Here is a 13,863-nt window from a genome sequence, read left to right as displayed (position 1 = left end):
TGCAGTTTCAAAATGGCCACGTTGGCTGGGCTGATAATAACTTCAGTGATTTGATGAGAATAGCAGCAGGTTAGAGGTGGCAGATAATCTATAAAAAGTCATTCAGTTACAGACAGCAGAATAGCAGTTAAAGTGTCTATCAGAAAAGCAGCGAACAACAGCGGTGCGGAGGATTTCTTTTTTTTTTTAAAGTTTATCCGCGTAGATCTTCATCCTTTTCTTCCGCACTCCTTCACGCTGAGACGGCTTTCAGCTTAAAAATGAAGACATAACAACCCCTGGACAGCCTCTCTTGGCTACAGCTTGGAGTCAAGCAGTGCAGAGGACTACAAAGCAGGAGGGGGGGGGTTGGTTGTGCTCATCCTGCTGACTTCAAGAGCTGTCAAAAGAAAACAGGGCAAAGTCATGTTGATCGTATTTTCGTCATGCGCAGTCCAGTGTACCTCTGGGACCATTTCCGCCTCCAGAAGGAGCGTCGGAGCGGGCGCGCCTCACTTTCACGCTGCCCTCCTTGGCGGAATCATTTCTCACTTTGTCAAGTCGCCCTGTCCCCTCGGCAACTTCCGGCGCAAATTGTGTCCGGTCCTAGTTTGAAACGCGCGATGTCGGCAAAACAGTCGTCGCACAATTCCAGTCAGTCGTTGCTGTAGTAAGCAGGCACGCTAGCCGAATTTTGCCGTCGCCCTGAAAGTTGTGCCGCACCCTGTTCCAAAAGCTGCTCGATAGTCTATCTGCCGTTCACAGGAATAATTGTTGTTGGTCACTGACTGTTTTGCTTCAAAGGCATTTTAAAATGAAAAGGCGCAGGCGCAGGAACTCACTCTGCTCCATCTATGCACTCCAATGCCAAAACCAGGGTCCTTGCTCTCACCCGAAAGGCCAAGGAGCAATTGAAATAAGAACTCCCCCTTGTCTTTGCGTTACAACGTTAAACTCTCGGGCGTGCGGGAGAGAAGAAGAAAGAAACAAACTATCTACCGTCCGACAGGAAGTACTCCACTTCGCCGTTGTTGCCTTCGTCCCCGTCCTGGGCGTGGAGCTTGTAGACGAGCGAGCCCGCAGGGGCATCGGTTGAGACCGTGGCGAGGTAGGGAGCGGGGACCATGCTCCATTCTGGGACATTGTCGTTCACATCCGTCACAGTCAACTCCACTCTGACCAGGTACCACTCTGGACCTGCAGGAGGGAAGAGCAGGAGGAGGGGGCGGTTTAGGTTCATCATAGTGGTAAATGTAGAGGAATACTTTTTTTTTGGGGGGGTGCTCTGACTGGTTTACACCCAGCGCCACATATTAATAATGAACACGCGTGGCATTTAGGTGGAAACCTGTCCTTCATGTGATTGCGGGGGGGAGGATTCAGGTTCATGCAACAAAGGAGACATATATTAAAAGAGGCGATGAGACAAATGCGGATGAAGACTTGGCGTGATATTTTTCAGAACAGAGAAGAGAATAAATATGATAGTTGACGAAGTAAGAATAGTTTGTTAACGAAGGGAAAAGTCACGCAGTGTATTTTTTCCTCTCTGCAGCTCTTATTCAGTCGCCCTGGATTTCATTACGTTGCCGTCTCCCTCATGTTATGTCTTCCCTGAAAGGGGTGATGTGGAAAACGGACAACGGAGATGTGATCCGACTAGCTGCCCTTGTCTGCACCCGTGGCAAACAGCCATCGCACTGACACTGGGACAACTCACAAACCTCCGGACACGCAAAGAAGCTGCCGCACAGAAGTGTGAGCCGAGGGATGATTCCAGTGACCGGCCAATGTGACGGCCCCTCAGCTGTGTCAGTTTTAACTATTGAATAAATAAATGGCTGATTCGCGTATGGATGGTTATATAATACAATGTTATCTCTGTAGTTGCCCCGCACTGATTTTACCTTGGCCTGGAACAGCCAAGCCCAGATGATGCATTTCCCCCACCTTCACATTGTACATCCTCTGGCTGTAATCACAAGCCCATGGAGGGAAATGAGAAAAGGCCTCTGCGTGCGAGACTGCACAGTCAATGACGGGAGGACGTAGGGTGGACAGAGGGAGGAGAGCGGGCGGGGGGGGGGGGGGGGTAAAATTAAGTGTTTTCAAAGTGAGAGGGTGCAATCACGTAATATGGAGCACTGTTCATGAGCGTCGCATGAACAGGATTAAGAGTGAAACGCAGAGGCTGAGAAATGACCCTGTGGTTGTTATAGAAACAGCAGTACAATGAAAAGTGGAAGATGGCAGAATTAAGAAGAGAAAGGGAAGAAAAAGATAAAAGACACAAGCAAGCTATTGCATAAATCAATGGCATTAGAGAGGAGAGGGAGCGAGGGAACGTTACGGAGAGAAAGAAAAAAGAACATAAGCGAACATCAAAAAGTGGAATTAACCAGCCACATCTTACAAAAACTATATAGCACTGCACTTAACTCTGGGGTAGGACCAATGTATTTGTTGATGATCTCTCTCTCTCTCTGTCTCCCTCCCTCCCTGTGGTCGTAACAGATTCTGAATTAATTGGCAAAAGGACAATGCAGCTTTGGGGAAGAAGGGACGGCACTACCCGGACAATAAATCACCGGGCTAATATAGAGAGCACTATGCCAAAATGCATCACACACACACACACACACACACAGACAGGCACGCGCACACGCACTTCTCTCTCCTCTCACTAATAACGATCATCAGTGGATTAGTGGATAATGAAGGACAATAGGGAGATGCAGCTTGATGCTCCTGTGCGATCCCTCACACTAATGCCTCTGATTGGATTTAATGACAATTTCGCAATCCCTAGAAACAGTCGGACCTGCAATTACTAACTAGTGACAAACAGAAAAGGGCTATTTTTTTTTTCCCCCCCCATGGCCTGCCGACCTCATTTGCTCCAATGGGCTGCAAAGTCCAAGCATGGCTACACGTTCATTTCCTCACGGCGCTCCCTTGTTATCTTGTCCTCAGAGCGCGCGCGTGCGCGCAAACACCCCTAACGAGAGAGGGACGTCGCGTTGCGCTGTAATTGATTTTTCTTTCTTTCCCTTTTTTTCCCCTTGTCGCGGTCGAAACGTTAACTGTGGTCAAGGGATGGATAAAGGCTGCGATTCTCCGTTCGACTGGAAAAAAAAGAAAGTTCTAATTTCTATTCACAGCAGACATTCCGACGGTCATCGCAAGAAACTCGGCGGCATTGGAGATGACTCTGCCCAATGTTATGAGTTCTACGAGTCTGCCGTCACAGTTTTTTTGCATTACAGCCAAAACAATACAGGATTTCTGAAGATGAAATGGATATGAATAAAGATAATGCGAATGGCCATAACAATAGCTGAGGCCATACTCCATCAATAACAATATACGCAGAAAACAATTGCTAATAATATTTGAATCTACTTATTTATATAGGCAACTTGGTGCAATGAGAGCAATCGATAAAATATTTAATTATAGTCTATATATACTGTATATATATATATATATATATATATATATATATATATATATTTTTACATCTCTAGAAATATGAACCGCCACGTCAGACGTTTTCTGACAAGCTGCCAATGTACTTACATGGGGATTTTAGTTTTTTGCTAATCTATTAAATCCAATAAGAGCTGAATCAGTAAGTTCCCGTCGGTGTGAAAATCATGTGAAGATCAAATCTTTCTATAAAAAAACCTTTCTGCTCGTTGATTTGTGACACTGCGTTCGAGGGGGTCAGAACAACCAGTGGTGTGTAAGAAGCAGTTACCACTTCATACACTATTCTATGTCTCTATAATTGTATTGTCTAACTGTGTATATGTCTTCAAAACATAGTGTGTAACACTTTAACCTAGAGCCACATCAATTTAGAGAATCATTAAGAAAAAGACCAATGTCGTAAGCGACTGCAGCTCTTGCAAGTCTCCATATTTCAGTTTGTCCTTGTATTCCACCAGGTCGAACCTGGATGGATATCCGCAGGTTCTTCAACAACCAAAAACTTTGTAAGAGTATTCCATCGGCTTAGCACTGTGCTGCTATAACATCGTTGGACACTATCAAAGTGAATCCAACAGAAGTGGATATATCTGTCTTCTGTTATTCCATGCAATCCTCTTCCTCGTCAAAAAGAAAAATGGGAATAACTTCCTTTCAGACTTCCGTATCTGGCTGAACCCTGAATTCTTTCCTGTTTTTACGCCAATTTTTCAACTTCAGCTGACGCTCGACAATCATCCCTTAAGGCAAGAGATCACTTTCCATTCCACTTCCTCTGGAGCCACAAAAGACAATTCTTTTCATATGTAGTTCACGCTGCTGCTAAACCGTTATTCCCATCACCATTTCATCTGGTCATTACTGTCTCCATTGTTTGGATTGTTTGAATTACAGAAATTGGGTTTAATTAAGAATTGATTATCTTGTAGTTACCAATTCATTTTCTATCTAACCGTTAAGTCATCGCAGCGCTACACGCCCGTAGTGCTCCCCGGGTAAAAGCAAATGCTGGGGAAATCTAAATTAAAATGAGGATCTGATCTGCTTACCCCCTTCAGGCAAAGAGGAAACACTCGACTACTCTTTAGGACTAGAAACAGTGTGATTTAGAGAAAATGCAATCTTGTGTTTGAGATACATTAGCCACATCAATACCTCTGGAAGCTCAGAGAAGCTCTCACTCAGTGTGATCTCGGTCTCATACAAGGTGTCACTATTAATGACCTGTCAATTACCGGAGGCTTAATATATGACTTTTTCCTGTAACAGCATTGCCGTCACGGGGGACAGCACCCCGTAGATAAAAAAAAAAGCATCACGTGTTTGGGAAATGGCCACATTTCTCCGTCACTCAGGTTGTACTATAATAGCCTGGGCAATCAGATTGACTGTATTTACATATAACTCCTGCATGTAAGAAGTATTGTCATTTTTCTTTTTTTTTACAAAAACGCAGTCTGAATTACAGTGAATGTTCAGGTCACCTCCTTGACCGGTCTTAGTTAAAGTTCTAATTTTTATTCTAGGTCAAAAAAACAAAACTCTTCTCCATACATTGGCAGCTCTCGGAGGACTTATGAGACGGCACTTTCGACATTCAATAGTCCGCTGTTTTAGACGTTGACAGAGCTCGCAAGCGAAAATGCCATCTTTGTGCGGTTTTATTGAAGAGCTAAGAAGAGAGGCGGATAGAGAGAAGGTTGTGTTCACCCTGTTGACCCTGTCACAACATGCGTATTAGTGTAATTGTGAGGTGAACCTGCGTGCTGAATAGCTTATTTTGCTTTCCATTGATGTGGCTGCACTTTTATTCTCCGCTCGTGAATGACGGACTGACTGGTTCTTCTTTACCTTTTTCCCGACATGTCATACATTCTGCACCGTCAATGAAACAACCTCGTCTGGTTTGAACTCACCAGCAGACGGCTACATGACTCTGCTTGGAACAAAGCACCCAGCCAATGCTACCTCGAGCCTGCTGAAAATGATAAACAAACTGGATGATATTCAACTTTTATTGCTGTAGGTCATATCATCAATTTCTATATGCTACCGAGAAAGAAATGCCAGCTTTCCAGTCAGTAGAAATACAATTTTTGTCTCACCTCTGGGCAACTTCTGTTTCACTATCCTCACAGGCACTTTTTGCATCAAGGGTTTATTTCTCTGAACAGCGGAGCATATGTGTCCTCAATTTTCTGTCTCCATCCAGCCAATGATCATTTCAAACTGTGCAGGAAACAAATGCTAAACAGCATTAGTTGATTATCATTATTAGGGCCCGAGCGCCGACCAGCTGGAGGATGGCGAAGGCCCTCTTGTACTTGCTTCGTTTCTTCACATTATTGTGTACCGTTTTGCACTTCCTCAACGTGCATTTCCCCAAAATTTGCAGACTTGCTGGTAATGCGTGTAATTCGTTGTGAAATGAATCTTGTGCATGGGCGTGGAAAATTGCCTCGACAGCGCCACCTACAAATTTCCTAGAATGTAACCCCTCGTTCAGGTTTGACTTACATGGATGGAATTTGGTATGCACATTTATCATGTCGAAACACACCAAAAACTCTATTAGAGGCATTTCATAATCTCAACAGGAAGTCGGCCATTTTGATTTGAAAGTTACATTTTGACTCTGTTTTTGCCAATCTCACACATTATATTTTTACGAACTCTTCCTACAGATTACACAAGAGTAACTTCCAAATTTGGTTTGTGTCATCCAAAGACCTATAAATCCAGATTTTTCGTCAGAGGCCATTGCCGTGACGACATGGCGAATTTCGATCATTCGCCATGAAACAGGATGTTGCTCGTGATCAAAGCTACATGGTCCGATCTGACCCAAACTTCTCAGGCATGAGAAGAGTACCGCCCTCAACACATTTACATGTCAATATTGACCAAATGCGATAGCGCCACCTGCTGGTAACAGGAAGTGACTTATACTTTTATGTCCTATGCCTTGCATGTTGACCAAATCCACCTCAAACCTGCTCAGAAAAGCTAAAACACTTCGATGATGTGATGTAAACAAATCTGTGAGTTTTCGTCAGTTCAGCATAGGCTGTTATGAGGCTGCCAGCTATTATAAAAATAAGGCATGTGCAGCTTTACTTTGAGAGGCGAAGGACACTAAATTTAACCAAGAACACCACTCATTTCAGAATCAATCTTAGTGGAAATTTCTAGTTTTCTCTTTAGTTTTAATTCATCGTGGTTCTATTTTGTCTGTCAACATTGCAGAGCATCCTGTTCCTGTAAAAGCAGTAGAATCTCGGCCAAAATATTTCATTTCGGTGCATCCCTAGTAATACCTGATATCTGCAAAGAGACCCACACAATGATAGTAGAATTGAAATTTTGTTCACCGTGACATTTTTACATTCGCTGAGACGGCCTCTGCAGCTATACCTGTACAGCCCCCAGGGTGAGGAGCAAATGCCAATTTTTCCGCACAAGAAAAAAGGACGAGGCAGAGATAAAATATGTGTTGAAAGCACCCTACAACCCTTCAGCACATCAGAATGTCCATGGTATAGGATTACATGTTAATTACCATGGTTTCTTTAAGTGTCAGTGTCATGCCTGTCTGCTAATCGGTCCCCAAATCACAAGTAAAAGGAGCAGTTGTTATAATAACACGATTAGAGGAAGCTAGATTCTCAAATGTTGAGTTAGATATATTGCTGCACAAAACAGTTAAAATGTATTTTGTTACCGAGTGAAATAAAAGGATCTTTTTTTTTTTAAACAGATGATCTTCCTTCCCACGATACAATCAAGTTAAACGGATTCAGTGAGAGATTAGAACAGATTTGAATTTGATAGGCAGATTCTGAAAGGGATTCAGATTTGAAGAAAAAAATGCTATGATACGCCTCCGCTAATTTTGAGCTGTGTTAAAAATGTGCGCCATTGCAGTATTGGATTTGATGTGTTTTGATGTCAATGTTGTTAAGAGTGTTGTTTTGCTGGGTATTAATAGTGCGCTTATTGATTTACTGGATTAACCAAAAACAGACATTCTAATCCTGTTAGTTCCTCTCACGATCCGCAGAAGTTATATCAAGGAAATATGCAGAAAATGAAGTGTAACACGATATAAATTTCTATCACATTATAAAATGACTAATAATGGTTTTTTAAACGTGCCCACAACTTTAATTCTAATCTGTGCATACATTCAGAAATGTAGTCTGAAATCAGCCAGACCTCACACGAGTTGAATCCCCCTACGTGGTCAGAGAGATCAGTATTAAATGGTTTGTTTCATAAATGATTCATATTTACTTGATTGTTCATAAACGCACAGAACGCCGTACTCCCTGGACTAAGCCCCATATATCCATTAGCACTGGGAATGCTTTAGGAAACACTATTCTGTTCTTGTAAGTTAAGACCTGGGACCAGATACATAAAACTAAGTAACAAAATAAAATGAATGTTAATGTACAAAGGCAAAATATAAATTTCTTAATATAAGATTCATAGAGCAGTGCATTTCCACCGTAAGGCATTAATTGTACGTTTTAGATTTTGCGAGGATAGATTTCTATGTGGCTTCTTCAGTCCCCACTCATTCTAAATGTTACTTGTTGTTTAGCCTTTTTTTTTTTTAACCCTAAAAAGTATTTATTGTTGCTGCTGCACATTGACTGTCAAATCTATTTTAGGAGACACCAACTACTCTGTTCCGAACTTCAGCTCATGAATGCTTTGTTTCCTCCCTGTGGCACATTGTGTGCTCTAAATCTGTTCTGACGCTAATGCTTGCCTACTTTTACCGACACTCAGGGTGTTGTCTTAATCCTGAATTAATAACCACTAATGTGCTATAGATCATTCTAGATACGAGCAAAATGCATGTAATTTGTTACTGAAAGAAGTGTGCATTAGTATAGTTTCTGTGCGTGACTATTGGGTTACTTCTAACAACACTAATGGGTTTCTCCCTGTAGTATTGTAATATCTTGACCTTACCCTTAAGGTGCCTTGATATAATGCACTGTGTGTTGTGACGCTAGAGACAGTACATAAAACTGAAAAGGGAAAAAAAATGAATAATCTCTGTGGGGGATTTGTTCTGCTGCGGGAGGCTTTAGGACGCCACTTACAGTTATAGACGCACTTTGTCTGGATGGACAAATAAGTGCTTGCCTGTGTGAGTTGACTGTGAGTGTCCACAGGTATGAGTCATATGACTCCTTCAGTAAAGTGCAGATGGACAGTGCCCGTCAGATGCTTTTTCAGATAAAAAAAGGTCACTTTAAGGGTCAACATTACAGGGAGCAAATGAAAATTAAAAAAACAAAACAAAAAACGATCCTTGCAGTTTGTTGGAGTCGAAAGATGTTTGTCCGTTCGTGTGTACGCATTGTGTAAATGCGCGTCGGAGCCACTACATGATGTGTTTACAGGAGGGAGCAGACATGCATCTGTGTACCCAACACTGGGATGTAGCGTGAGCATGTCAAACAGGGAAGACACTCGGTTAACGGCTGATGAATCAAACACGGGCCCATTGCCCCCTGTTCTCCTCCAGTGACCCCAATCAGTGCCTTTCTTCCTCCCTGCCACCTCATTTTCTCACGCTCGCTCTCTCCCCCACCTGCTCTCCATAATGCTGACAGTACTGAAGGTGTAATGGGGGGGAAAATCCCACCACCTCACCACCCCTCTTACTCTCCATCTTATTCGGCATTAACATGCAGCAATAACTAAAAAAAATTACACTGTTCTGTCCTTTGCTGTCAGGTCCGATGGAGAAGGAGGTCGACAACTGGGAACAACACCGAATCTGAATATCTACATCTTTGGAACGTAACACTGAACAAGTTATTTGAAACCAAGACCACGTACAATAGATCTGGCTACAACCAGTCGACAAGATATATACCGTGGCCAGTCAGGAGTCTGTTTGAGGAGGACCTTCGCCCCGAATATGCAGAAGTGGCAAATGAGAAGAAAGCTGGTGATGACACCCCCACCACAGGCCAACTGGACAATTAATTGTGACCACTGATCCAATCTGTGAAGTCGGCTAATAGTTAAATAGCTTCATTCAACATTATTTGGTCCATGTGAACAAAGATGATTTATGAGTTTATTTGCATATAGCGGAGGGGAAGTGAGATCCAATCATGACAGGTCACTGGAGACGCATGCGGAGATGCATTCCAATGCCAGCTGTGAAATGATATACTTCAGGCTGACCACTTGTGATCAGATCTCTTGGGACCGATGATAATTCCAGGTCTGAATATGGCTCCTGACAAATGACCCGTCTGTCAGTGAGACTTTTCCTAAAACCAACATGTTTTGTTGATGATGTACACGTTTATTTGCATAGAGAGTGTCACTTGAGACACAAGTGAAATGTTCTAATGCAAGGTGTGGACCAACGAACGCAGACCTCGCCACTTGTGACTCTGTTACCAAACACACTTGTTAATGCCAGGAATGAGACCTGTTGTCTCTCTGGACTGCAGTGAAAAGACTGCAAGGCTCCAAAGCAGGTGAGCAGCCAGCTCGTGGAAGAGGTGGGGAAGCTGCAGGAACGTGGGAGAAAGCTCAGCAGAAAACAGCCTGTGAAATTGTAATCCACCCCCACGCAGGAGATAGCTTAACGAAAGTAAACAGACGAAACACCCGACCAATCAACAGCAGCACCGAGTCAGGAGCCACAAACCTTGAGAAACTCTCCAACAAACCCCACTGCCAAATACAACAAAGGGCACACCAATCAGAAAACAGGGACGCCTCACACTACTTCTCACAGAGGACACACCTGCCAGAGCCCCACCCTGTGACCCTTCTGGAATATACAAGGTGGAGACGGTCCTACTGGCTGCCCTGTAAACTACAGGGAGCCGGTAATGACATCCACTAAGCAAACAGAGAATCGAAGAGGGATGAGCCTGGCAAATTGAAATGGTATGAATCAAAACTATCCTGCTTCATTAAACTTGTCAAAACAGGAGCTTTTTTTGCATCTGGTTATAAATACATAATACTTAATACATATTTGACAAATGACCTACATACCCCATATCAAATCTGCACAATTACAGGACGACATGAGATCAAACCCTTCCAGTCTCAATTTTTATCGGTGGGGACCTCAGTGCCAGGACAGGACGAGAACCTGACACTCTCAGTACACAGGGAGACAAACACCAAACAGGAGCTGGCCCCACACAAACTTAGGAAAAATTAGCAAACATACATGTATCCCATATAGCTGTGGGCCTGTACATAGCCAACGGTAGCATTCGAGGGGACTCATACGGTATAGCTACACCTAGAGCTCCCCTCTGGGTAACGCTGACCGTAGCCTGCTCTCTCTCAGAGCATTCACTTTCAGCTCACAGCAACACCACAGACAGAGGCAACCAAACTACATACAATTTGAACAAAGACCCATGAATGGAAAGAAGATGTAAACGGGGCAGCAGATAAGACCTTACTGACATATTAAACCTTCATCAAAGGTCTCAAGTGGAAATGCCAGAATCGCTATCAACAATGACAAACGGTTTGACAGTGGATCTAAAAGCCTTGGAGAGTAACTAAGAAACCTAGAGACCAAAAAAAAAAAACAGAACATACATCACCACATGGTAAGTGCATAAAGTGCATTCACCCACGAAGATATTACCCAGAAAGTGCAAGAATCATGAGAGGACATAAAAAAACAGATTGGCAGTAGCACAGTGTAGTGGACGGGCTGGGGTGTAAGGTTTGACCATGTTCTGGATGTAGGAAGGGCCTTGAATCGGGTCCGAGCCACCACCGGGAGCCAGCGCAGGGTGCGGAGGAGCGGTGCAGTGTGGGAAAACTTGTGACTCTATTATATAAGCTATTTCCCCTTTATCTTTGCAAGCTTTGCAGTTCCCTCACCAACCAAGACATGAGACAAACACTACACTTATACGACTGCATGCAGAAAACTGCAAAATATCTATGTCCCACAGAAAACCTGCATGCTTTGCAGAATTAGGGCGATGCCCACCAATTACCAAAAAAGAGTTTAAAGAGAGCTATTGAAATTTACAATCACTGAAAATGAAGTGATCATGGCGCGCTCTATCACAAAACCCTGACCTACAGAGAGACCCCATAGAGAAGTCCCCTCAGCCAGCGGCTCCTGAGACTCCATCTGACTAAACCAATTTAGAGGAAAACTATGCGAGACATGGGCTGCACGGTGGTGTAGTGGTTGGCACTTTCGCCTCAGCAAGAAGGTTCTGGGTTCGAATCCCGGTTCAAACCAACCAGGGCCTCTCTGTGTGGAGTTTGCATGTTCCCCCCGTGTATGCTCGGGTTCTCTCCGGGTTCTCCGGCTTCCTCCCACAGTCCAAAGACATGCAGAATGGGGTCAGGTTCATTGGAGACTCTGGATTGACCGTAGGTGCGAATGTGGGAGTGAATGGTTGTCCGTGTCTGTATGTGGCCCTGCGATAGGCTGGCAACCTGTCCAGGGTGTACCCCGCCTCTCACCCAATGTTAGCTGGGATTGGCTCAAGCCCCCCCCCCCAGCGACCCTTAAATGGATAAAGCGGCAGATGATGGATGGATGGACTATGCGAGACATTGGAAAGAATCAACCAAAAAACCAGAGCCTAGTGGAACTTGGCCATGAGCAGAGAGTACTCAGTGGCAAATTACCTGACCATGGTGAGTGATCCAAAACTAAATAAATCTTTGATCATGAGCAGACTCGGTGAGCAGGGCCTCGCCAAAGAGAGAGGCCATCACAGGCAGACCTGCTCCCCCAGAGAAGAAAGACTGCCCACAGCCCAGCGGGAAGTGTCTTGCTACAGTTGGCAAGTGGTTAAAATAGTGCATCTCAAATATACCACCCACAGATTAAAACCAACAAAAAAATTGAAACTTTGAAACACGGCTTACAACAAAATAAAATAACTTCTATATCTACTGGGCAAAACCAAGCATTTTGAAAAGAAAGCAGCCAAAAATACATTTAAATGCATAACCTATAAAAATAAAAAAAATATACTTATGCGTGTCTATATTTCTTACCTTCAAGCCAACACTTTGCTATTTTATGTAATGTTGTTCTGTGTTAATTTACATTGTATATTTCCAACAGCAAAAAGGAAACTTATTTGTACTTTTTATTTCACACATGGCAATATGAACGTCCGTTTCCCCGTGCCAATAAAGCCCATTTGAACTTAATTGAATTGTGTGTGTGTGTGTGTGTGTGTGTGTGTGTGTGTACACATACAAACTGTGTCCTCAAATCACATTTACATATTTGAAAAAAAAAATGTATTGAGCCAAAAAAAAAAACAGACCGGCAAGAGAGGAATAAAGAAACAAAATGTGAATGAAAGAGAACGGAAGACCAAGAGATAGAGAGAGAATAGCAAAGAGGGCCAGTTAATTAAATGTCCTCTGTGAGGATTACAAAGGGCTGTGTGGCCCTCACTGGTAACCGCTCCATACATAATCTGTTTAAACGGAAAGTTGCCGTTGTCTTAGTGACTTTTACACGTTTTATATGGAAATGCCAATTAAACCGAGGGATGAGGGAGAGAGGGAGAGAGAGAGAGAATCAAGCTTTACTTCTTACCCTAATTACAAATGATACAAACGGTTAGCCAATAGTTTCGCTGCTTATTCTTCCAGCACAGCTACTCATAATTGAAAATCTGCACGCTGCCAATATTGTGGTCAAACAAATACACACACACACACACACACACAAGTTGGCGTGTACTGTACACTACGAAGAGAGACAGACATTCAGAGAGGTGCAACAGCTCATTTCAACCCCATACCAATTTTTTTTTCATCAATAGCAAGGCGTGGGCAATATCAATTGAAATCAATACTTAGATTAATTGTCATATTTGCATCAGTGCCAATAAATGAGAATAAGTTTCCAATGCACTACTCAATATTTGTAAATTGGCTATGGCTCAGACACATCCTTTGAAAGTGGTCCCCGTAGTGATGGCCAATAGAGCGGCACCACCTGACTGACTTCCCCTCAGCTCTACGGAGCGACTCTTTGTTTTTGTTTTATGGACCACAATATTGCAGATTTGGTTTGTTCTCATTGTTCTCATCAACGTTTTCCTACAGATGCAGCAGATGTCTGGGCAAACTAGACATTACTTCCACAACAACGGACGACTGACAGCCGTCGACTGGCGAAATTGTGGGGCAAAGAGGAAAATGAAGGCTATTATTGAATCCAAATTAAATAATGAATCTCTGCTTCCAACATAGGAGAATTTATCAGGTTGAACAACAAGAGCAATAGGAACAAGACCCTTTCAAGGCATATCAAAAACAAGAAAGTAAGAGAAAGATATGGGTCGCATCTCTTGCAGTTATTGAAATCAAGTTTAAATAACA

General features: G+C 43.2%; 1 protein-coding gene across 1 annotated transcript in view; it reads right to left on the bottom strand.

Annotated features, from left to right (window-relative positions):
• si:ch211-186j3.6 (neural-cadherin) overlaps nucleotides 1-13,863 on the bottom strand; it is a 290,314-nt gene that overhangs the window by 215,079 nt on the left and 61,372 nt on the right. The window contains exon 2 of the mRNA XM_035627332.2: nucleotides 979-1,176. Within this exon, the coding sequence (XP_035483225.2) occupies nucleotides 979-1,176 (198 nt within the window). The remainder of the gene's footprint in view (nucleotides 1-978; nucleotides 1,177-13,863) is intronic.

This window comes from Scophthalmus maximus, chromosome 4, assembly GCF_022379125.1.
Source record: "Scophthalmus maximus strain ysfricsl-2021 chromosome 4, ASM2237912v1, whole genome shotgun sequence".
Classification (NCBI taxonomy): Eukaryota; Metazoa; Chordata; class Actinopteri; order Pleuronectiformes; family Scophthalmidae; genus Scophthalmus; species Scophthalmus maximus.
Note: the sequence above shows the minus strand (reverse complement) of the source record. Positions and strands in the feature narration are given on the sequence as shown.